Source organism: Phascolarctos cinereus, unplaced genomic scaffold, assembly GCF_003287225.1.
Source record: "Phascolarctos cinereus isolate Bilbo 61053 unplaced genomic scaffold, phaCin_HiC Scaffold_2;HRSCAF=192, whole genome shotgun sequence".
Classification (NCBI taxonomy): Eukaryota; Metazoa; Chordata; class Mammalia; order Diprotodontia; family Phascolarctidae; genus Phascolarctos; species Phascolarctos cinereus.
In genome coordinates, this window is record NW_027555625.1 from 162,046,049 (window position 1) to 162,072,805 (window position 26,757).

The 26,757-nt window shown below is 36.5% G+C and overlaps 1 protein-coding gene across 4 annotated transcripts in view; it reads left to right on the forward strand.

Annotated features, from left to right (window-relative positions):
• The window catches only part of KIF16B (kinesin family member 16B), a 350,941-nt gene that overhangs the window by 230,734 nt on the left and 93,450 nt on the right, over window positions 1-26,757 (forward strand). For 2 of the 4 annotated variants that reach the window (XM_020986360.2, XM_078149707.1), the window contains exons 20-22: window positions 6,613-6,771; window positions 8,782-8,887; window positions 10,411-10,461. In XM_020986360.2, coding sequence (XP_020842019.1) covers window positions 6,613-6,771; window positions 8,782-8,887; window positions 10,411-10,461 — 316 coding nt within the window. Of the gene's footprint in view, window positions 1-6,612; window positions 6,772-8,781; window positions 8,888-10,410; window positions 10,462-12,039; window positions 14,438-26,757 lie in introns of those variants that run through there. The other 2 variants (XM_020986316.2, XM_078149708.1) reach the window with 2 other exon arrangements.

The window sequence follows — 26,757 nt, forward strand, 5'->3', positions numbered from 1 at the left end:
TCACAAAGACATAGCCGTTCCATGCACTACTAGCTCTGTACCGTCCCCTATACCTGGAATCTTCTCTTTACCCCTTCCCTCCCATCAAGACCCAACTCAAATCCCTGTCGCCTCCATGAGGTCTTTTGACTACTCCATCCTCATTGATCTCCTTTTTTTCTGAACATTCAGGTAGATGCTATTTTATGTCCATCTTACTTTACTTTCCAACATTTTCATAAACAAGATGACTGTATTTCTAGAATACTAACCCCTCCCTCTGTATCCATAATTTAGACCATTTCTCTCTTCCTCTCTATCTTATTTTCTCAAATTGCTTTGGGTATTTTAGTCAAATGCTAATGAGGGCCAGAACTTTTATGTCTAGCACTTTTTACCCCGCAAAATTGATGGATTAGAAGGGACCTCAGAGGTCATTTACAGCAACCTATGCATGATCACCCAGCACCACCATCACCACCATCATCACCATCATCGATATCCCTAATAAGTGGTCACCATTCATATTCTTGCAGCAGCCCCTTCTACCTCTTGTTCCTGGTTCTACCCTCAAATATCTCTTGTATATGGCAGCCCTTCAAATACCTAAATTATGTACTTCTTGACTCTTCTTTAGGCTAAACATCCCTAGTTGTTTCAGTCTATCCTCTATAATTTCTAATACTTTCACCATCCTGGTCACCTTCTCATACATCTCCCCAGTTGGTTGGTGTCCCTCTTCAAAGGTAGAACTAAATATAATACTCCACATGTGCTTTGACCAGGCAGGTTAGTGTACAGAAGGCCTTAACTGCTCCCTCATTCCGGAATAATAAATTTCTAATGACACAGCCTTAGGATTAACTTTTTTGGGTTCTATGGTTGTCATTCCATGCTTAATTCCTATGGATCTTGCTGTCATCTAAACCTTTAGATCTTTTCACCCAAAATGATGCCTACCAGACCTCCCCAGTCCTGTCCTCGTGCCATTGTTGTTTTTACCAAATGTAAGACTTTATATTGAACGTTACAGGACTGGGAAGGTCTGGTAGATAACTTTTCATATGTGTACATATCAGATTTTTAAATAACATGAAAATGGGAGGGACAGCTAAGATGCTGGTCCAGAATGTGGGAGATATTCTACCCTGTGAAAATCTGATAAGGCCATTCAGGTCCTTCAGTTAAGACACTGATTAAAATATTGAACCATACAGTACCAGAGGCATATTCCTATTTCTGTGCTACTCCTTTAGAGACCTTGCTCTAGGTTCACATTGACCAGTTAATGGCTACTAATTGGTCTGTCATTCCAACAGTTCTGAATTCATTAAACCGTACATATCTAGTCTAAGACATCTATCCATATTTTACCCAAGGATTTTATGAAAGACTTTGTCAAATGCGTTGCAATCTTAACTTTACTTTAGCTATTTCATTTCCCAATCTATCTATCTTGTAATCCTGTCAAAAAGATAATGAGATTGGTATGTTATGACCTGTTGTTCTTCATGAGGCCTTAGTGGTCACTGCTTTTCAAAATAACATTCCTTTCTGAGTCTCATGACAGTAGCCAATTCTAGAATAATAGTCTGAAATAAAGTAAGTAAGGGTTGCCAATCAGGATAGTAGGGCTCCAGGGCTAAAGTTACAGAGATGAAATGGTTACAAACTCCAAGGTATAGGGGCTCGTCTTCATAATTGGTGAGATTTCCAGAAAAATGACCAAGAGGTAGGGAGTAAAGTGAAGCATGGGTAGAGCATATCTGGCATATAGACTCCATGGATTCAGACATCAATTTAAAGCTTTCTGAATCTTTGATCATGATTTATTTTGGGTTGTTATTCCTAATTCTCAATTGTAAATAGAACATTATAGTGGCTTAGTAGAAAGAACATCTGAATCATAGATCTCATTTCATTCAACTTCCTATTTTTATGAATAAGAAAACAGGAACAGAAAGGTTAAGTGAGCCTCCCAAATGATAAAATTAATTAATAACAGAATTAGTCTAAAAACTCAGGTCTCTTTATCTTTGGCTGTCAAGAGCCTCTTGTTGAAGCCAAAGAGTGGTGTTGGAGACCCAAGTTAAAAATGGTGTTTTACAGATAGCTGTTGGATATTGAACTTTTATTTTGGAGAATGTCTTCACTTTTCTGCTGCAGGAATACAACTATTAGGTCAGAATTTCCCAATTTTAAAGAAATTTTCTTCTCTATCTCTGAAATTGTCTCCCAAATTGGGCCATTGTTGTAAATCTGATAGTAGCCTTGGAGGGAAAATGTATTATTTCTTTTTTTATGAGCATACCAGGAAAAAACAAGTTAAGCCATACATTTGATAATTGACTAAATGGTATTGTATCAACTTAGAAATCAGATAAAAGCAAGGCTATATAAATGTCTTATGTTTTCTTTTGTAATAGAAAGATTACTGCCTTAAAATGATGATACCATGAAGAAGGTAAACACAGTTAAAATAATTTTTTCCTTGCCTTCAGGCTTTTCTTCTTGCCCATCTAGTAAGAGTGTATTCACCTTCCTAAAAACAAGCAAGCAAAACAAACAAACAAACAAACCAACTCCCCTATATAGCGTGGCTGACAAGTAGTCGTTCAGCTTGGGTTTGAAAATATTCAGTGCAAGAGAACCCCTGATCACCTAAAGAAGCCCATTTTGGTTTTGGGCAGCTCTCATTGTTGGGAATTTTTTCCTTAGCAGACCCTAAATTTGCCTCTTTGAAACTTCTAACACTTATTCCTAGCTGGGCCCCTGGAGCCAAGAACAAGTTTGGTTCTTCTTTTTTTGCATAAAATCCCTTCACATATTTGATGACTGCTCTTATTTGTCTCCCTTCCACACCCACCTTAAATTTTACCAATAGCTTCATCCAGTCTCTTCATATAGTGTGAACCCAAGGGCCTTTCACATGTTCATTCCTGCCTTTTTTCCTTTCTTCATGCTATTCTCTGCCACAATGACCAGCTCTCTGCATATCCAAATACTATCTTTCAACAATACCCTCCTTTATGAGGTTCTCTGACTTTTCCAACCTATGTTGATTTTGTCATTCTCTGAATTCTTATTATGTGTCTTAATCTCTATCAGTCATTTTGATGCAGCAATATAACATCTTGTGTTAATAGCTGTGAGGCTTGAGACTTACCTTATGCTTCTTTTGATATTCTGCACAATGTCAGGTAGAGTGTTGATCACATAGCAGAGACTCTATTACTATATATTGAATTGAAGCATTAATGGATTTAAGTGATACTTGTTATAAAATCATTTATCAATTACCATTTGACAAAGTACCAGATTATATTTTAATTTTAATTAGTTCTTTAATTGTAAATCTTGCAATAATAATAATAATACAGTTCTTTTTTATAACACTTTGCATGTAAAGGTTTGCAAAACAAATGTGTATCATTTCAATATATGTTGTTTTATTTTGGAAAGCATAAAATTCACTTCAGCAAACATTTATTGAGCACCTACTATATGCTAAACACTACTAAATATTAGGTGATATCTAAACTACAAAGTTCAGATAAAGCACTATCTGCTATCATGGAGCTTACAGAAGTAGGGGGCTGTCACACACCCACACATACACGTAAATTAAAACATAAAATGTACTACTGTAGCTGTCTTTCAGACTCATTGCCTTATAGAATTTTAGAGCTATTAAAGGATAATCAAATCTAGCCACCTCTTTTCAAATGAGAAAACTAAGGCTCAAGGAGTAAGGGGACTATGTTAAACTCACACAGCTAAACAGCAGAATAGAGACTAGAACTTAAATCTCCTAACATCGTGTTCTAGTTTTTCTACTATTAACATATTGCATCTATTCAATTAATAGTTTTGAACAACAGATGTGATAAAATAGAGGACTTACTTTGTTTACACAGCTTGAAATCTCAGATTAAAGAAGAGAAACTTTGAGGAGAAGGAACTGAGATATGATAGGCATTTTCAAATATTTGAAGGGCTATCATATGGAAGAGAGATCAGATGTGTCCTGTTTGGCCCCAAATAGTGGAACTAGGAGCAACACAGAGAAGTCACAAAGAGGCAGGTTAGAGCTAAAAATATAGAAAAACATTAATAATTGGTTACATAAAAATGGTTCTCTGTACTAAGGCTCAGTGACCATTGAGGATTGTTGTTCAGGGGAAGGTTGTCCTCCTAGTTGTAAGTCAGGCTGTAATATAGTATATGTTGGACAGTGGCACATGTTGATGTAGTATTGTAGGCGAGGACTATTTGAAATTGCAAATTCCTGAGCAAAAGAATGAGAGAATCCAAGTTCTGGAAACTATAAAAGTAGTATCAGAATTTCCCCAGGCCCCAGCAAAATTCCTGTGGCGTGGATATGGTAGGAGGCTGCTAGTGAAAGAGATTCTGGTCTCAGGAATTTGCTTTCACTGCAGAAGGAAAACAAAAATTAGGCAAGGTGGCAACTCTGTAGCTTTGTTATGCCACATATAACATGGAACCCTACAACTCTATGTAGTCAGAATAAAACTATACTTAACGTGAACCAGAACTTCTTATTTCATACTACTCTGTTACAGTGTTTTTCTGATGGAAATGAGAGCTTTCAGTGACCTGCAAAGAAAATGGCAAAACCACAAAACTACTAATTCTGGAAACCTATTGGGAAAATTGTTTTCAGGAGACCTAGATGCATGTTTTAATGGCAGTCAGGGAAAATAAAATTTATTGTTTTAAGAAATTTGCTTTACGTTAGTATAAGCCATAAAGTTAGCATTACGTGAATTAATCTAATGGCAAATTACAGCCAAAATAAATCCTTTCATATCTGATTACTTAACTTTGGCAGTTTCTTTAAATTAGTGGAAGAGTTGAAAGATAGTGTCTGTGTATGGAACAGAATCATTAATAGAACTGCAGAGACTTAATTATGATCTGTCAGTGACAATAGAGTTTTGACAGTAAGTAATGTTTGAAGTTCACTGAAAATATATGTATTTGAAGTTTGTATTGATCGAAGAGTTATTATTTAGAATTATAGTGGTATTTATCATTGCTATTGAACTACTCTAAAATACCCTCAAAATGTTATATGTGGTCTTGAGATTTATTCTAGAAGAAAAAATCACTTTTAGCTGTTTTTCCTCAAACTTTCAAATGGGTGGATTTAAGACTTTACAATCCTCTGATTAATTTTGCCCCAAGGTTCAACCAGCAGTTTGCTGGAACTATCTCATTCATATGCTCTGTGCTGTGCTGTGATACTCAAGTATAGCATCAAGCATAGTATTTGCAATATGAGGTAATTATTTCCCTTCCTTAAATTCCTCCTCACTCTCCCCCTCCCCAGGATCAATTCCTGCTGAGGGTTTAGGCCAGGGGTGGGGAACCTACAGCCTCAAAGCCACATGTGGCCTTCTAGGTCCTCAAGTGTGGCCCTTTGGCTCAATCCAAACTTCACAGAACAAATCCCCTTAATAAAAAGACACCCGAGGACATAGAGGGCCACGTGACTGAGTTGATTGAGTCCAAGTTTCACAACAAATCCTTTTATTAAGGGGATTTGTTCTGTGAAGTTTGGATTTAGTCAAAGGGCCATACTTGAGGACCTAGAGGGCCACATGTGACCACAGGTTCCCCACCCCTGGTTTAGGCAATGCTAAGAAGGTCGCAGAGTCAGGCATTGAAGAGCTCAAAAACTAACCACCTCACTAAGTTCATTAGCATAATGTTTCCTTCTCTGACATCACTAATGATCTCTGCTCTGCCTATCCCCTTCACCATTCTGCTTATCATTCTCTTCCCCATGACTTTCTCTTTGATACTTGGCTTTTCCTGGGTAAAACAGGAAATAATGTGATTACTTTATGGCAATTCCCTTTGGTAAATTCTGTTCTAGATTTTTTTTTTTGTGGAAATGGGCAGAAATGTCATCTGGGGATGTGAAGAAGCTTAGAACCTTCAAAAGCATAATAGGATACTTTTTTTTTCTTTTTTTTTCTTTTTTATTTTTTTTAGGCAATTGGGGTTAAGTGACTTGCCCAGGGTCACACAGCTAGTAAGTGTCAAGTGTTTGGTCTGAGGCCAGATTTGAACTCAGGTTCTCCTGACTTCAGGGCTGGTGCCACCTGGGATAAGTTTTAAGATAGAAGTTTGTTCCCTGTTTATATTTTTCCGGTGTCTTCAGCTTGTAGTTATATATATCATGTCTCTAGATAATCAATCACAATTATAATTATCACATGTGACTTTTAAAAATGGTAATGAGGGGAATTAATTCAATTTAATTAATCAGTATTGAGCACCTACTATGTGCTAGTAGAGAAAATAAGACAAAAATGACACTGTCCTTTCCCTTGGGGTGAGGGGTATATACAACATGTATTCAAATAGGTAAATTCAAACTATATAGAATAAGTTCTGTGTAATTCCAGATTTGAGGGAGCACTAGTTCATGGTTACCCTCTTATAAGTGCAACTGGTGTGTTTCAGAGTGACAGCTTTGTAACCTTGATCCTGGTGATTTCAGTGTGATGATAACTGAGTTTGTGAGTGCTGGACATGTGAAGCTGCATTGTGCTTGTGGATGGTTGTGGGGCTCTTGATTAAGTTTGGTTCTATTCTGTACAGGTTAGAGTGGGAAATTCAGCAGCTGAAGCAAAAGCTGTGTGAAGTTGGTGGTGTTCACAAAGGGTGCCAGGGAACTCTGGTGGAGAATCCGTCTCACTCCAATTCCCCAGCCAACGCAGCTAACCCTCAGTCTCATCTGCTTCCACTGGCCGATGATAGGTACTGTATGTGAGGCAGATCTTGGATCAGTTAACATTTCCTCATTTTTCATATTAAGTGAATCCTTGTGGAGGCCTCTGTTAGGCCTCATGCCTTTTTTAACACATTCATTTTATTCATCCTTCTTTCTGTCTAACATATTAGATGTTGAAATATCTTTAGAAGTCATCAGTAGAGCCAACACGTTAAGGGAAAGCTTTGGGGCAATGAATGTAATACATAAACCTGAGGAAATGAAAGCAAGAGGATCATTCCCGAGACGGGTCATCACCCGTGGAACAGTACAGCTGACTGGAGAAGGAAAGAGATGTTAAGGGAGAGAAAGGGAGAGGAGATCATCAAGCTGGGGGCAAGCAGAACAAGTAGAAACTAGTGTCCTGTGCTAAAAAATAGCCTGGGTAGTTTATTTAGTATACATATCTCTAAATTGATAGATATCACCCTCTCTTTATATCCCAATATGTAGAAATTTATGTGTTTAGAGATACATAGCAGATATGTTATGAAAACAGCACATATTGTTAGGAAAAAATGCTAGGATTTTGAATAAATCATCATTGTAATAAATTTATACTATGACTATGTTACTATAGTGAGATGATTTTCAATCTGGGTGGCTTTGTGAATTGGTGTGTGATTTAGGGGATTCAGTTTAATCATTTTGTTTCTATATACAATAATTACTTTTCCCTAACCTCACACTGGTGCCAGACACAGAATTTCAAACTGGTCAGTTCTAAATCTTAAGTATTAAAAAAAAGTATATATGTATATATAAAAACTTAATAAAAGTGGCATGAGCCTTTTTATCCCTTTATATTTTGTTCTATAGGTTGTTGTTAATACTAGTTTCTAACCTGAATAAAAATCAGCAGAGTTAGCATATTTGTGAATAGACTTGTTTCAGTTTAGTTGCATGTACTTAATAGAATTGTATATGTTAATTTAACGTACAATACATTATTTCTTCTGCTAAGTCTTTTTTTGAAAATATTTTGGGCATACATAAGAATTTTAAGCTTCATACACTTGCTGATAGTCTTAGAAAAATGAAGCAAGAAATTTTTTTAAAATGCATTAAGAATATAATATAAAGGATCGTGGCCTATCAATTACTTTTTAAAAAATCCGTTAGGGTGCCTAATTAGCACTCACAGATTGGGTAATTCTGAAACCAAACCAAGCAGCCAAACCCATTTTGCTTTAGGTAACTTCAGAAATAGTTCAATTCCTAGGACTGTCTGGAGTTTGCATGACCTGGAGCTGTGTCAGAATGATCTTCCAAGCTTGGGCTACACTGTCATGTCCTCCAGTGGAAAAGAATAATAGTTCATTTGTTTGTTACCTCAGGTTATATCCCGCCTCAGTGTATAGGACACTACTTTAGATTGTCAGAGATTGAAGGGACTTGGAGCTCATTTAGTTTAGTTCAACTAATTCTTTTCTCACAAGAGGAAACAGACTCAGTGAGGTGGCATGATTGTTACAAGTGCCATAGCCAAGGAGTGGCAGAGCAGGCAGGAATGGAGGCTGACAACAAACTTGATGTACAATCATTAACTATCCATTTCTTGAATACATACCAAGTATGAAGCCTCTCGAAGATACACACACAAAAGAAGGTTACTGTGCTTAAGAATAATGCAGTCACTTTGGGGAAATAAGACTTGTAGGCATAAAACAGAGATGAATAATAAGATATGGGATTAAGAACTAGATCATACGAGAAAGATCGTAAATTTTATTTGACGTCAAAGATATTCTCCTTAGTTGTGAGGACCTTCTATATGCTTACTATTTTGATCTCCTTGGCCAAAGGGACTACTTTCATAATGGTGAGTTGGTGACTGTTTTAGGTGAGGTTACATTTGAAAGGTTTGCTTTTGTGTCTTTCTGAAAAATAGTTTTTTGAGGTAAGAGGGACAGGGGACATAAGAATGAAATAATCTTAACATGTCATAGCAGTTGAAAACATTCCAAGTTTGAACTTTTGGCCTAATTTATTTTCAGGCTTAATGCTTACATTGAAGAAGAAGTGCAGCGGCGTCTGCAGAATGTCCATCCTGGGAGTAGAGATAATAACATCTGTTTCTCCCGGTCTATAGAAATGCGAAAGGTAAGCTGAATAAGGCAATAAACAGTGGCTTTCGAAAGGACCTTTCATGAAAGAAAAATTGGTCTCTGCTCAGGGACCCTCTTGTTTTTGTTGTTGTTTTCCTCTTAGTTGTGATAATAGTGTTTAAAAAATATCACTACTAAGTTTAATGTTACTTCAGTGAATTTTGGCAAGATCAATATAAGCAGGTTATGACCAACACTTATTTATCCTCAGGTTTATTTCTGGGAGGTTTGTGAAGTGAAACTAGCTTACTTGTATGTTTATTTATTTCCTTAAAATCATAATTATAATATTTTGGTTACCATACCTCCCACTTCCGTCCTCCTTCCACAAATGGGTAGAACTGTGGTTTCCAGGCCATTTTGCACATTAACACAAGGAATATTATGTTTTCCTTTGCGATTGATGGATGTTACCTGTAACCCAATTCTATTAATAAAGTATATTGTTTACATGTTAACGCATAGTGAGGTGTGTCCTCAGGAAATGTTATTCTTAGTATTATACTGGGACTTTTTAGAAGATGAATGAATAGCTTAAATCTCTTATAGGCAAGTTGAGTAATGGAGAGCTATAGAGCTTACTCATGAGTAAAAATTCTATAGAAGTTTTGTATTCTTTTTATTTTAATTTCCATTTCTTCTCATTAATGATTTGGAAAATTTCCCATTTTGTTTTTTATTTTTAATATTTTATTTTTTGTCCAATTACATGTAAACACAATTTTAAACTTTTTTTTTTAAATTTTGAGTTCCAAATTCTGTCCCTTCCTTCCCCTCCCCATTCCCTGAGACAGTAGCCATCTGATGTAGGTTACATACATACAATCATGTAAAATATTTCCATATTAGTCATTTTGTGAAGGAAAACTTGAACAAAACAAAAACAAGAAAGAAAGAAATTGAAAAATAATATGCTTCAGTATTTATTCAGATGCCATCAGTTCTTTTTCTGGAGATGGATAGCATTTTTCATCACGAGTCCTTTGGGCTTGTCTTGGATCATTGTATTGCAGAGAATAGCTAAGTCATTCACAGTTGTTCATCATACAGTATTGCACTTACTGTCTACTGCTCACTTCATTCTGTGTCAGTTCATATAAGTCTTTCCAGGTTTTTTTTTTAATCATCCTGCTTGTCATTTCTTGTAGCAAGTAATATTCCATTACATTCATATAGAGCAACTTGTTCAGCCATTCCCCAATTGATGGGCATCTCCTCAATTTCCAATTATTAGCTACTACAAAAAGAGCTGCTGTGTATATTTTTGTAAAAATATGTTCTTTTCCCTTTTTCATGATCTCTTTGGGATACAGACCTAGTAGTGATATTGCTGGAGCCAAGGGCATGCACAATTTTATGGTGCAAACCTTCTAAAATGGTAGAGTTATTCTGGAGGGCTTGCATTCTTGGTAGACAAACACGTTTCTTTAGCTTGCTGTTAGATCTCATAAATATTTCTAATCAAACCAGTTTTGCCCCCTTGAAAAGCAGATAACTTAATTTTTCTTTCATTTCTAGGATAATGAAAAACTTCACAATGGCACTGTTCAGCGTAAGCTGAAGTATGAGGTAGGTAATGATTTTTCAGATTGATAGGGTCATCTTAAATTATGACGTGCTCATGTGATTAAATTTTCTTAATGTTTAATTGCATAATTAGAAATTTGAAGTGACAATGAGATTAATGTCTAATTGACAAGACAAGCTATATTATATTAACTTAAAATTAAATAGAATCCTGTAGGTTGCATATAGCTTTGACTTTTTGTCAGTGGTACATAGTGGTAATGGAGACCTTAAAAAAAAAACCTCTTCATTTAAAACAGAATCCCTTTCCTCACCCTTCTTTAAAATTCAAACATGATCAGAATCAGACATGAGGTTTGGAAATGTAATACAGAACTGCTCAAGATTTGCAAAAAAACTCATAAATTTCAAAGACCATAAGCCTTCGTATTACTGCCGCTGTTACAAAGGAATACTTTTGAGTGACTGATTACTATATCTCTCTAATGAATTGTTTTACATCATAGTCTTATCGAACCAAAGTTGATTTGGATGTAAGACTTAGGGTTTATTTGTTACTCTTTATATTTTCTATAAATATCTTCCCTTACATTTCTGGTCTTTTGTGTGTACACACACACACACACACACACACACACACACACCCTTAAGAATAGATTATGGAGGGGGCAGCTACATGGCACAGTGGATAGAGCACCAGCCCTGAAGTCAGGAGGATCTGAGTTCAAAGCCAACCTCAGACCAAACATTTGAAACTTACTAGCTGTGTGACCCTAGGCAAGTCACTTAACCCTAATTGCGCCCCCCCAAAAAAAGAATAGATTATGGAAGCATTGTAAAGAGTTTCCATAAATTACTAGGCTGTAAGAATTCTAGTTAACCTCTCAAAATAGAATTGGTTTAATCTGCCTTAGCTGTTGTCAGACCCTTTTCTTCCTAATCAATTTAGACTAATGAAATTATCTTCTTCTAAAGAGATCAGATTCTTGGGGGGGGAAAGTGCTTCTTCCATTTCTCTAGGCTACAACACCTAGCCACAGTACATTACACATTCTAAGAAGTAAACAGATATTTGTTATTGATGATTCATTTATGTCTTCAGAAAACATGTGTGGATGCCCCTAAAACACATATTCCCAAACATAAAACAAAATCATACATAGAAAAATGGTCTAGAATTAAACTATCAATGGATTCTCAGTAGACCCACCATTATATCTTTTACCTCTTGGGTACTTAAATTCATGCTTATTTGTGTGCTATTGGAATATGAAATTTATTTAAGTCACTCAATATTATTCTTTATACAAAAGATCCAACCTTACAGTGAGAAATGGATGCTGTGGATTAATTGTATAAATTATAATCATGTCAGATATGTAATATGCAAAATCTAGAAAATGATCTTCTGTTCAAAATTCATATCATCTGTTCCTCAATCAGATCACCCATTCTTGAATCATGTATCAACCAATACCAATGAATTTAGATTTATAGTTTTATTTCTGAATGAATTCACAAAATGAAGCCAATGAAAGTGAATGTAAAAATTATTATGTGCAAAGAATTCTAGAGGATAAAAACAGCATCCCTATTTCAACTTTTTGATATTTTGAACAGAAAAGACAGTCTTGGCCAATGCAATATCTAGTTCCACTTAGACCTAGAGGTGATACAAATTCTTCCATTATCATTAGAGAAGAAGTAAGTCAAGTATACCCGAAGAAGGAACGAAGTCATTCAGTAACATGGAGCATGGCAAATTCTACAAATTCCTCACTTGTGTCAAAAGGGAGAACCTGCCAAGAAAGAAACCAGTGTTCAGAACAAGAGTTTTCATGTGAAATTAACTGTAAGCTAAATTGCCCTGAATCTACTGGTGGTTTTGATCAAGATTTTTATCATGAAAATTGTCCTCTTGACTTTCTTCAAACAAATAAGGGGAGTACAGAATATTTGCAAGGTAAGATAGAGAATCTCAGTTATTCAAGATACGTGGCAATGACTGGTGAAGATGCCTTCAGCTCAAAGACTGAAAGCAATTGGACCTTCCTTCAGCATAAATCCAGTACAGCATCTATAGAGAGTAATGATGAGCAGACCAGACAGAGCAACATGCTTTGCTTATTCCTTTCTGAATCTAATTCCAGTGAAAAGAGTCTATCCCAGGCAGACTCCCAGGAGTTCACAGACCCACTTCCTGTCCATGAACAGCGTCTTGAAAAGGAGCCACATATTACAAAACAAAGCCCCCTGAAATTCACCCTTCCACCTACAAATGTCAGGACAGATACCTTCTATGGGTTGGAATATTTTTATAGCATGTTTTCTAGCATTTATAAAGATACAAGGAATCACCTCGTCCAAAATAGCACAAAGATGATCAACCAAGCAAGACATATGAGTGGCCTATATGACCCTAGTAGCATGACCTCCCAAGTAACAACATTAATTAGAAATTTGCCAGTTCTTAGAAACTTGCCTCTGGAAATGCCCTGGAAGTCATACATGAAGTGGTCAGATCTACCTCCTTTAAGTGAAGCTCAAGTTGTCATGAGTGACAAGGACCAGCTAGAAAAATGTTTGCCAACACAGAGTCCCATGCATTACATGGCCCCAGCCATCTCATTAACTTCAGAGTTACAAAGTTCTCCTCAAAGCTCTGTTTCCCAGCGAGTATGTGACAATGGCAGAAATCTCTTTGCATTCAGGCAAACTCTTGTGCAGTTTCCAGCTGAACTACTGAGGCTTCAGGAATTGTCTTTAGAAGATCTCCTAGAGTGTGTGACCTGTTGCCTCCCTGAACTTTGGGGCAAAGTAGATGAATTAAAAGGTGTTTACTGGCTTGCTGTTGCTAATTGCCGAGAGCCTGACCCACAACCAGCCTGTTTGATTCTGTGTAGTTCAGCCTTATATACCTTCCTTCTGTCAAATGATTGCCCAGACTCTCTAGATGTTTTTCAGATTCTTCCCCTTACTGTGCTTAGAGAGATACAAGTTGGTTTTGGAGGACAATGTGTACGACTTCTAGGCTCTACAGAAGACCACTTGCTCACTCTGTTTAGTTACAACAAAAACTTCACTCAACAGATATGCTGTGACCTACTAAGTGCCTTAATGTCTATGTCAGACACTGCCTTTTGTTTTAATCATCCTTTGCTCAGGGAAGATTTAGTTCAGCTGTCACTTGATTGGAGAACAGAGGTTACTGATTTGGTTTTGACTAGTGGAATGAGAGTGACATCTAAATTCCAAAATACCCTAGTTGACATTATTTACTTACTTCATGGAAACATGGAAAGCAATATTCCCTCCCTGGCAGAGGCTCAATTACTATTATATACTACAGTCAAAGTAGAGAGTGACTCTGGCCAAACATGTTGTAAGTCATTTGTTCTTCTTAATACCCATATTGGACTTGTGAGAGAAGATTGTGTTTTTTATCCTCTTACAGTTTCTCCAAGAATATCTCCTCGATGCTCACAATTTGATGTGTTTAAGTTACGTGACTTAAATGAATTCAGATGTGTTGTTGCAGACCAGAAAAACTTGTTAGAAGTGAAGCTTGTCTTTTTCAAAAAGCATAAAATTGCATCTGATTCAAGAATTGTTTTTTGTGGACACCAGTTATCCAGTTCCCCATCGCGTGTTGTAGATACCCAAAATGATTCATCTGACATCTGGAAACTAACTTTTAATTCACAAGATGAAGCTCTTTGGCTAATTAGATACTTGACAAGATTCTAGAGAGTAGATTTTCAAAAGTGCATTTATAATATATGTATTTGAAGTCTTTTCTTGATATAACAAGCATGAAAAATAATTGGTCAAGGGAAAAATAAATGCCCCAATGTAACTAACTTGGAATTGAAATAGGGATGATATCTACAACTGGAAATTTAGGAGTTTTAAATATCTATAATAAAATGACTATCAATGAAGGACTGATAAAATGCTTTTTATAACTTCCTCACTTAATTATCCTTAAAGTAATAATTAAAGCACTTTAAAAAAATTACATTTGACTTTGTATTGATTTATAGTATAGCAGTTCTTAGTTGAGTTCTGAAATAGTTTGGGCTAGTGTTGCTAAGAAAAGTCTCTTCAATGACTTAACATTCATTGACATGTAAAGATTTAGATGTGATTAGGACAGTTAAATAGTAGAAGCTAAGGATGCACAGAGCTTCCTGTAAGAACATAGGGATTTAATGTGTCTCTGTCTCTCCACTATTTAAAAGCATGAAGTAGAGTCAGAGATAAGGACCCTGCTGAGGTTCTTTATATGGTTGACTCTTATTCATTTTATTGCTATTGCCTGATCTCTTCCATCTTGTATAATTTCACTTCCTTGTTATTTCTTTCTCTCTCTCTTGCTTTCTTTTTCTCTCTTTCTCTGACTCCCATCCTTCCTTCCTTCCTTTTTTAAACTTTTTATTTATTTTTAATTTGTGGAATAAAACAAGTATTTCCATAACATAGTATATATAATTAAAAAAAAGGTGATTGAACATGAAACTGCAAATCTATTGTATACAACTTGCTGTTCCTTTTAAAATATATAATAAAATTGTCATGTAAATTTCTTTTTTTCTTTTGTTTTCTTCCTTCCCCTCTCTCCCCGCCCTAGAGATGGCTACCATTACACACACACACACACACACACACACACACACACACACACACACACACACACACACACACAAACACACACCCCTCTATTTATCAGTTCTTTCTCTGGATGCAGATAGCATCTTCCTTCATATGTCCTTTGCTGTTAATTTGGGTATTTGTAATAGTCAAAATGACTTATTCATTCAAAATTGTTGTTAAAACAGTATTGCTGGATACAATATTTTCTTGGTTCTGTTCATTTTGCTCTTCATTATTTCACGCAAGTCTGTGTTTTCCTAAGAGCATTGAGCTCATCATTTCTTATAGCACAGTAGTATTCCATCACAATCATATACCACAACTTGTTTAGCCATTTGCCAGTTGACAGGCATCCCCACAATTTTCAGGTCTTTGCCACCGCAAAGAAAGCTGCTACAAATATTTTAGAACATCTAGGTTCTTTTCCTTCTTCCCTAATCATCTTTGGAAATACATCTACTAAGGGTATTTCTGGATCAAAGGGAGTATAGGCAGTTTAATAAATCTTTGGGTGTAATTCCAGATTGCTCTCCAAGATGATTGGATCAGTTCACAATTATGCCAACAATGAATTAGGTTCCAATTATTCCACATCCCCTCCAGCATTTGTCATTTTCCCCTTCAGTCATTTTATCCAATCTAATAGGTGTAAAATGATATGTTTTTTCTTTTTTTGGGGGCGGGAGCACGGTAATTGGAGGTAAAGTGACTTGCCAAGGGTCACACAGCTAGTAAGTGTCAAGTGTCTGATCTGAGATTGGATTTGAACTCAGGTTCTCCTGACTCTAGGGCCAGTGCTTTATCCACTGCACCACCTACCTGCCCCCATAAAATGGTATCTTAAGGTTGTTTTAATTTGCATTTCTCTAATCAATAGTTATTTAGAGCTTCTTCCTTTCTTCCTTCCAAATGACCTAGAGGCTTTGTAATCTTACTTGTAAGGATGTTCCTAATATCCGTATCCAGTTTTCTCCTTTGGCTTTTTCTTTGGCTCCTCAACTCTTAACCTGGTCATCTCTGGCTAACTGTGTCTACTTACCACCATCCCATCTCACCATCAGAATTTCTCATCTCCTCATAATAGTTTCTCACTACTTTCCTACTCAGACATTTTGATGAACTTATCTGCCTGCTGTAGCCTCATCCTATGACTGTGTTATTCCCCATCTGTCTTGGTATATACCATTTTCTGCTACTAGATCACCTTCTCTCTACTCTCTGCCAATTGGTTTATTTCACCAACTTCAAAAGCGAGCTTAAAGTTGTCCTTTTCAAGTTGTCCTTCTTTGTTGATTGCGCCTAACTATTATCCCTTTACTCCTCTGCCCTCCTTCCCAGCTTCTTTGGTGCTTATGTACACCATGCTAATTTAAATGGAACTAGTTCACGTATTACTCTGTAAAACCGTTCTACTATTTTCAGCATATATTCTTCTAAATTTCAAGTTCTTTGAAGCCAGAGAGCTATTGGACTATTTCTTTTACCTCCTTCCTCCTTAAAAGCAACTAACATAATATTTTAATCACAAATAAGATGCTTAATAAATGTAGCCTTATGGTTGTTCAGTGATTCCATTGGACTACCCAACATAGTCATGGCAGAAGTCACGTTTTATTCTTATTGATGTTAACCATTGTTGGGCAGGTAGACCTGTTGGACATTATGGAATATATAAATACAGCCTATTCTTGATAAACAGTAGTTACTGGTGATAGACAAAAAATCGACATTCTAATTCATAAAAGGCTAAATCTTTAATTTAGTCGATAGCTGGTATCCTACATACCCACTCTTAATGTCTCTTAAGCATTTCTTTTTCCTTGAGTTTCATGCCTTATGTTTTCTTTGTTTTCACCTTCTGGGATGGTATGAGCAGCGAAAGGGAGAGGGGAGAAGGTAATCAGAGCATGCCTTATAATTTACAAAATGGACAGTTAGCTGCTGAATTGCTTGCTCATAGAATTGGTTCTGGAAGGGGGCTCAGAAATTATCCAGACTGATACCCTCATTTTTTACATGAGAAAACTGAGGCCTTGAGAGGGCAAATTGACTTTCCCAAGGTTATGTAAGTAGTGGATTGCAGAATTGTGATTCGAACCCGTGACTTCTGAATCCAAATGCAGCATTATATTGCTACTAATCCTACATATGTTTCTGTTCTCCCTTGTAGATTATAATTCTCACTATAGTAATGAAATATTTCTAATGATTAATTAATGCATTTATCCCTTTAGAGCTGATTCAGAACAATAGGGTAAGTGTAGACTCACCCAGGACAAGGTTAGGAGAACATATCTCTAAGACCTCTTGTAAATCATCCTTGTGCCAAGGACCTCATACAAAGCCATCAGAGCACATTTTCCTGGGGTTTGGATACAGCTTAGGCAGCCCACACCTTTATATATGCCCATTGGTTTGTACTTTGGCTATGCTCTCTCTGAATAGATAGCTCCACAGGCACCAGATGAAGTAGCTTGACTTCCAGGTCTAGAGATTGGTTTTGAATTTCAATAAAGCACATTATATAGTGAGATAATAACCTTTTTGGTTTAAAGAGAATATTTATATGATCTTGGAAAATATGAAGAGATTCTCAATCATAGAAGGAAAATATTTAAATTGAATGTAATCAGCTTTCTGACAAATAACCAAATTATAAACAAGAAAAATATTTTTTCCCTAAGTAGCTTTAAAAAAAATCCAAAAATAATAGCATTTACATGGTAGGATTTGTTAATATTTTTTAGACATTATCTCTTTGAGGTACTGATTTTCATCCAAATTTGATTAAAAAACATTTTGCTCACAGCTGCCTCTTTCAGAGACTTGTGCTTGGCAAAGTGAATTTATTTAGTCTTTGTTGAAAAAACATTTCAGAACAGTTTAAGTCTCCCCATTCTCATTACAGAAAAATGTGCAGGCATCCCTTTGGAGGAAAACACTGTCATCTGGAAGCAGCTGTAATTACAGTAATTTTTATTTACATGCTTGTTTTCAAATGATTTGAGGTTTTGTCTGGCAGATCTTTTTGGAATTTCTTTCTAATGCTTCCCTCCATAGCCATGCCATTGCCCAGCCTTAGGGGTGAAGATATTTGATAATGAGGTCATTCTGCTAATTCAGTAACTCAACTCTCAGATAGGTAGGGACCAAGCCAAATACACTTTAAGCCCAATTACACTGTATATCAGCGGGGAGTATAAAATTGAGAATCCCAGTTGCTTATTAAAGATATATTTCAGGACCTCTAACTTCATCAGTGTGCTTACTACCTTCGCTGATGCAGCTTTCAACCCCTGTGCAACATAGTAGATGGTTGTCCAGGATTGCTGTGGTAGAAGAATTTTCCTTGCAGCCAATAGCAATGAGTTTCTGTGACTTTCACTGGCTGAGTTACCAACAACAAACAAATAGCCCATCACCAGGCTTGTAACTTAAGCTTTCTAGCTTGGGCTTTTCTGGCATAGTCCTTGATGAATCGAGAGACCTTTGCGTGTTGAATCGGAGTAGGACTTTAATGGAATTGTTTCACATTAAAAATATAGCACATTTGAAACTCAATAGCCCCACAGATACAAAAAGGAAGATAATCTCTTCCTTCAAAGTTCTTACACTCTAGTAGAGGAAGGCAACATATGAGGAAATGGTGGTCAGAGGGGTGTTTTCATCTGGAGTTTCATGGGGATAGTGAGGGTAGTCGTAGGGCAGTTGATTGCAACATCTTTTCCAAGAATGGTAGTATTGATCTGAGTATAGTTGGGAGGGGAAAGGAGAAACAGGAAGCATGTGCAGTGTAAGGCATGAAGAAGGCATGGTGGGCCTGAGAGTACCTAAATATGGTGAACTTCATCCAGTCAGGAATGTAGGGTCCCAGAGTTGGAAGCTGTAGTACCTAGTTGGAGGTGCAAGGTGGTATGGAACAATATGGCTGGAAGATGGCTGAAGTGTATATTGTAGTGAGTCCAGGGTCCCCCCATTGTGATGAAATTTTTTCATATCCATTTTTTCAGATCTAAAATGAAATATTGACTAGATCAGACTTCGTTCAACCATAGCACTCCAAGTTAGACATCTTCCACATTACAGGACTGTCTTATAACATCTCTTGTTAATACACTTGTATTTAATAATTCTTTTGATGTGATTGAATTCTATCAATTCTATCAGTATTTCCTCATATGACATTATTTCTGCCACCTTCACCACCCTAGTTGCCATCTTTTAGATGGACTAAGATTTTTGTTCCTCTGAAAATGTGACATCAAAATTATACACAATACTGTGATATTGGTGCAGCATTACAAAATGTATGTAAGACCTTTTTTTCAATAATGTTGTTATTGGGGCAGCTTGGTGACATAGTGGATAGAGCACTGGCTCTGGAGTCAGGAAGACCTGAGTTCAAATCCAGCCTCAGACACTTGATCACTTGATACTTACTAGCTGTGTGACTCTGGGCAAGTCACTTAACCCCTTACTGCTTATCTGGCTTTATCTTTATGTGACTTTTTCATCCTATCTGATCTTTGAGCTCAATCTTCACCTTATTTGTAACTTATTATCTCTATTTCTAATTCAACTGCTTCTCTCTCTATAAGAGAAGGAGGTAAAGTAGTAGAATCAAAGGTAGTATGGGTAATCTCTTGCCAAGTTTTATCCTTTTTGCTAGTCTGGTCAATAATGTGCTCTCCAGATATGGGAATGAGAAAATATCTTCTCTCTCTTCTGCTTTGGTTACCAGAGTTAGGCTTTATTTCAGGAATACGTAACCAATTTAAAGGGATGGACTCAACTCAACATGACATCAACAAGTAGAAGTTCCTAAGTATTCTTTCATTGGCCAGATCATGGTAACTGGAGTTTTGAAAAGGCCCAGCCTTCTAGGAATGTAGAATCATAGTTTCAAAAATTCACTTGACGGACTGATCAACATCATGGTAATGCTGTGGGTTGGAAAGTCATTACAAGCCTTTGGATTTGATTGTAAATCAGCAGAGTTTGAATTTTAACTATCTCCTCCTTGTCATAAGAAACGTGTTAGTTTTATGCCTCTAACTACATATATTTAAATGAAAGGTGGGATCTTTCATGCCCAGGACCCTTACATCTCTTTCTTGATATGAACATTTTAATAGGTGTAAAATTTTGGCAGCATTATTATTAGTATAAAGCACGTATTACTCTCCAACCTTATGGTGTCTAATTACTGTAATGCCAGTGTGTTTGACTGTATAGCTTAGCAAAATTTGTTTCATTTGCTCTTTCTTGAACTCTTATAAGTAACAAGACCCTGGAAAAGATATGCATAGGAAACGTAGATTTTCCTTCTATCATTTAGGATCCACTAAAATAACTACCTTATATGAATATGTTTTGCATATGAACTATATTACACAGTTTGCCTTTGGTTATAAAAGTGAAATTTCTTCATTGGTATTCAAATTCTGGCTGATTATATTTAAGAACTTAACATGTAAATTACTTATCTTCCCTTCGATATTTTTCCTTTTCCCTTCTCCCCTCCCCCTACATGTACATATTCACACAGATTTTAATTATCAAGTTTCTAAACTGGAATAGGTAACTTGTGCCTCCATATTTCCAGTAGCAGTCATAAAACCTCTCAATCTTCATATCGATATAGGCAAGAAATGTAGTATATACACCTACTACTAGTCTCATTCTAGGGAGTTTTATTTTATCCAAATCCATTGGCCCAGAAGAAATAATCAATTAAAGGATGATTAGATAAGTAAAAGTAGCTACACTTCATTTGGTGGAGGAAGGGAAAGTGAGATATTTAGGACAGAAAAATTGAAAATATTCTACCCATCAGTTTTTAGAACATAGAACACAAAATTACATTGAAAAAAATACCACATTTTAAAAATGTACATTCATTCTTTGTGATGTCCATTTAAAGACAAAAGATATGAAAAGGGAAAAAAACAGAATCACAGAGAAATGCAGTCACCGAGAGTCAGGAACACATAAAAAAAATAATAATAGACAGGCACCAGCAAACACAAAACAGGCATCTTGAAAAGGCCCACGGTTGCACAGACATCAAGATAGTTGCAGACATAAACAAATTTGAGTTGAACAATTGCCTCTTTAAGCTTTTGTGAATACTGTCACTTAAATTTTTTTAATCCTTAGTGTATTTTCCCAAGTATAATGAAGATTTCATATTTTCTTTTTTTTCTTTTTTTTTGTTAGGCAATGGGGTTAAGTGACTTGCCCAGGGTCATACAGCTAGTAAGTGTTATGTGTCTGAGGCCAGATTTGAACTCAAGTCCTCTTGAATCCAGGGCCAGTGCTCTATCCACTGTACCACCTAGCTGCCCCAAGATTTCATATTTTCCCTTACTAATATCCCTATCTAGCTAATTTGTTGTCCTAAATAAAAGCAGGATCAAAATATTCTATTCAGAGTATGAGAGAAATAACCACTAATATTTGCAATTTTTACCCAATTAATAGTCTCAAACTTTTTACTGTTTGACACTTGTGCTTCCCAGTCCAAAGGAAGGAGAATCTCCTTAGCCACTGAGTTTCAGTGGACTAAATCTGTTCCCAGCTCTGTTACCACATTTATGAACTGAAGCAAATTACTTTACCTCTTTGGGCCTCAGTTTCCTTATCTGTAAAATATGGGACATTGCACTGGACCTCTGAGGTCCTCTAAATCCATAGGATCCCTTGAACATTTCCCATGAATATTCTAGTAGAGCTAGCCTATCTTAAGTAATCCATGATATCATTAATAAATACCTGTAAAACACTTGGCACCATGTTGGGTACTGAGATATACCAAAGAAATAAAAGGTGTTTTTAATTTTGATACATTTTTATAGACTTAGAACTAAGAGACCTCAGAGACTTCTAATCCAATCTCCTCATTTTATAGATGAAGAAACTGAGGTCCACATGAGTGGCTTGCCCAGGGTGGCACCAGTAGTATTATAAATGGCAGTGGAAATTTGAATTTATATCCTCAAAAATCTATTCTATGCTGACATGAAATTATGAGAAGATAACCAAAAAAAAAAAAGATAAGTGATAAAGCACCAGAATGAGTGATAGAACACAATGCAGTCTGCCTCCTAGAGGAGATGGCACTTAAATGTATGGAGCTGGAGGTGAGATGGGAGAGCCTTCCAGTAGAAGACAGGAAGGCAAGAGATAGAATGTCATCTCTGAAGAACAGCCCAGTGAGTCATTCTTGCCATCTGTCTTGACATCACGTCCTCATCTGGCCATCAAAATTAAATCAAGCCTGCCATGATTCTGGAAGGGTCAAATTGGTCAACTCCCTTTGGCTATACTCACCATCCCTGTGACTTCCTCCACCAAGGCTTCTTTTCCTGCCCTCAACGCTGGCCTCTCTGTGTTGTCTTTGCCATTAGGACGTAATTACTTGAGGATAGGGCAGTCTCACTTTGGGGCTTGTACCCCAGTGCTTAGCAGTCACTTGTCACATAGCAAGTGCCTAAGAAAGGCTTTAACTCATTCATTCATCACAAAGCGCTATCTTTTTGACTCAATCTGTCAGGTCCTCATTCCTGGTGTAGGTGGTTAGGAAGAAAAAGGACAGAGAAACACACCCTTTGCTGGAAAAAGTGAAAAATGAATTGTTAATTTTGTAAAAACTGCCTAAAAATCTGAAACTCTGGATTTGCCTAACATTTTCAAAAGCCAAACCTGGGTTATGTAACATGTAGGAGAGGTAAAAGCCCTTCGGCCTGACCTTGTCATGGTGAGAGTTTACAGTTAATTCAAACATCTGCTACATAATTAGAGGTTTTAGGGGGGAAATGCTTATTACTCCCTTTAGAGCTGTGACATTCTGCGCCCTCCACAATTCTCATTAGTGATATAAGGACATTAATGCTACTTAGGAACATTTTCTTTCCTTGCCCCTTTTTGAAGGAGATTGCTTACAGGAAAAAGAGAAGTGAGACTCCATGCTGAATACTTAGAATGTACTACTTCTTTTTGTGCTTTTTGGCAGGGAGCCACACTCAGGGATCTCATCAGCAGTGGGAGAAACAGCCCCTTTGTTGAGCTAGTGCATTTCATTGACAGAAGTATACCACATGTAATTAAAAGACTGAAAAATACATCTGAGTATATGTTATTTATAAAGATGGAGGTGTGGAGCATACATAGCATAAATCCAAGAACTAATGATATCGCTTTCTTTTGTCTTTTCTTTCTAAACAAAATCATTCCAGTACATGCAGTCATAATGCTTTGAACTACAGAGCTCTTTGCCGGCCAACTGTGTGCATTTAATAGGTACTTCATGTTATGGCCTTTCATTTGATTTTATATGCTGTGATGATCAAGATTCCAAGTCTGCCAAAGCCCCTCTTTTGCCACTCCAGAGATAACTGCGACCTATGCAAACATAAGGAATTTTAAAGCAACATAAAAAATTTCTGTGACTAATGGGATAGAATGTATTAAAGCACAGACATATAATTGCTTGCCACGAAATACAAGATATTGCAAGTAGATGTTCAAGTAAAATAATCATAACAAGTTTATCTTCTATCTCTTCCTAGTACATAATTTTAACTCATATTTTCCTCAGCTATCTTCTATTTTATTTAATAAAATCCTACATTTCTTGTGAAATTAACTCTTACTAAAAACATTTTTATTTTACTTTACTTTATATGCAGCTATGCTATAAAGAGTACTTGCATTTTAAAATCTATTACAACCCTATTTGGAATTCTTTTATTTTTATTCATTGCTTCAGTTCAGAATCACTATCTGCATGAATGTGTTCAGTTATTACTGAATACTTTATGAGTAAATGAGATTGTTAAATTTTTATCAACAGGCTTGACTTTGGTAATTTTCTCTTTTTTGTACTTCAGTAAATCAACAAGCATTTATTAAGTGCCTACTGTGTGCCAGGGCAACTAGGTTGCACAATGAATAGAGCATCAGACCTGGATTTCAAATTTGGCTTCAGACACTTACTAGCTGCGTGACCTTGGGCAAGTCACTTAACCCTATTTGCCTCATTTTCCTCTCCTATAAAATGAGCTGGAGAAGGAAATAGCAAATCACTCTTTGCCAGGAAAAGCCTAAATGAGGTCACAAAGGGTTGAACAGGACTGAAATGACCGAGCAATGATAACAATAGATGAGAACTCTGAGAGGAGAAAATATCCAGGAGGAGGTCAATAGCAGGAAGACTGAGCAAAATTAGCAGTTTGGGCACCTAAGAGATTATTGATAACAGGGTTCCAAGCAAACTATGAATAATACTGAGGGAGTTAAAGGGAGCTGTTAACATCTTAGGGAGGAAAGGAGAAAATTTGGAACTCAGAATTTTAAAAAGAAAAGAATGTTAAAATTGTCTTTACATGTAAAAAATAAAATATTATTAAAAAATGAAAGGAGCTGTGACTTAACTAGTATGGGTGCCCCTTCTACTAGTACAAACTGTAAGCCACCTGCTCCTTCTTATCCTTGTCTTTCCATAAATTTACGTGCTTGAGGTTTTCCTCTGCTTTTTTTTATTGTTTAAGGAGAACCAGTTCAGTACTCAAACCATTCATCTCTAATCCTTTCTTTGCTTTTGGTATCCTCTCTATTGCCAGTCATGCCTGCTATTGAGGATCTATTTCATGCTGCTTTTCGTGTACAAAACCTCCATGGTTATATGCTGCAACCTCCTTACACCTGGTTCATCAAGCATACACCACACACACACACACACACACACACACACACGCACACACACACACACACACACATGCACACACACACACACATACACACACCAGTCTCATAAAGAATATAGGCATGAGATTTTAGGCAAAAGGGTCAGTAGTGGTCAGTGTTTCCTCGACTACCATTTTACTTGAAAACAAAAACAACTGTTACCTTGTTCATTCTTTTGGAACCTTCTCTTTGCTGTAGTTGAAACACTTTTACATTAGTCCTTCTAGAATTTTCACCTCCAGCATACCCTAATTTTTCTCTACTAATTTGGCCAGGTCCAGCCACTTTTTCCTAATTTTAATTTAAGTACTTTCTCACACAGTACTTTGGGTATTGAGATGATAAATTATATAAGTCGTGGCTCCACTGTCATCAGTGATACTGATGAAAATAGATTACTCTAGAAATACTGACAGATCTGTTCCATGTCACAGCTGTTTGTTTATACTTCTAGTTTTATCCAGAAGTGTTTTTTAATGGTCTGCCTTAGTTGAGTCTCATTCCAAATATTGATCTGAATCCCTTTCCCTTCAACTGCTTTTCACTTTTTTTGATAACATCATGAAAGTGATCTTTGATCCTTATTCTTTTCCATAATATTTTACAAAGTTTTTCCTCTTTTAACCTATGTTCTTATCATCTCTTTTAGTCTATATTCTATGTGCTCTGTTGTAACATAGATATTTTCAAAGCTGTGTGTGCCCTACATGATTCAACTTAGTCACTGTAAGAGTGCAGGCCATCTGTTACTAATCCTGCTCAATCTCTCAGAAGTCACTCAGGATCTTCTATGCCCACCTTCCCTATATGCACAGAGGCACTCTACCATTAAGGCCCTCTCTATACCATTTCTCCATTTCACTCCTGCCTACAAATTTCTAGGACAACGTGGGGATAATCCCACTTAGTATGTAGACATTTACTTTAAGACTTGACATTACTTTAGTAAATGTTGAAGTCAGCTCCCCTCATTCTTCCTTCTAGATGAGGGATTCGCAACCTGGAATCTGTGAATGTGTGTGTGTGTGTGTGTGTGTGTGTGTGTGTGTACACATATACATAGTAGATACCTAATGTACATATATTATATACATATAAATAAAATAACTATTTCATTGATATATGATTCCCTTTTAATTCTGTGTATTTTATTTTATGCATTTAACAGTATTCTGGGAAAAGTTGCAGTAAGCTTCACCAGACTGCCAAAAAGGTCATGGACACAAAACAGATTAACCTCAGTTTTAAATCTTCAGAATGTAGATATTTTTCTTGTGATAATATTTGTAAAATGCTTGGCTTTAGGGCTAAGCATTTAATGCCTGGCACATAGTAGGTACTTAATAAATTTGTTCCCTTCCTCTGCCTACCAAGTAAGGATCATAACTTAATGGGATGATATATTTTGAGCTTGAAGAAACCTTAAAAGCCATTGAGATTCCATAAGTGATTTGTTCAAATTCACACAGATTGAAAGAGCAGAGCTAGGATCCCACCTCAAGTCTTCTGACTCCAAATCCATTGCTGTACAATGATGGAGAATGATGAAATGGAATAGTCACTGTCACACCTTCCCTTAAGCCACCAAGGATACTCACTGTCTTTGAGTCAGACTTGAGCTAGTTTTTATCCGGGTTTCCTTACTCACTAGTTCATACGTTAAGCCATCACTGCCCTTGGATTTTATGACACTTGGCAAGAAAATCATGTTTACTGTCTGAGGTCTTTTACTACTTGTTTTGTTGACTTTTTGCAATCATTACACTTGTCTAAGAAAAAGCAAGAGAATAAATATCTTAGCCTTAGTCTTTTTCTCATTTTTTTGAAGTTGACAACTTGTTCAAACCATTAGGGTTAAAGTTGTAATCAAATGTAGTGTCTTCTCCACTAGAGCCTTTCAAAAGAATGTAAAATTGTTCAGGGCAGAGACTACTTTGT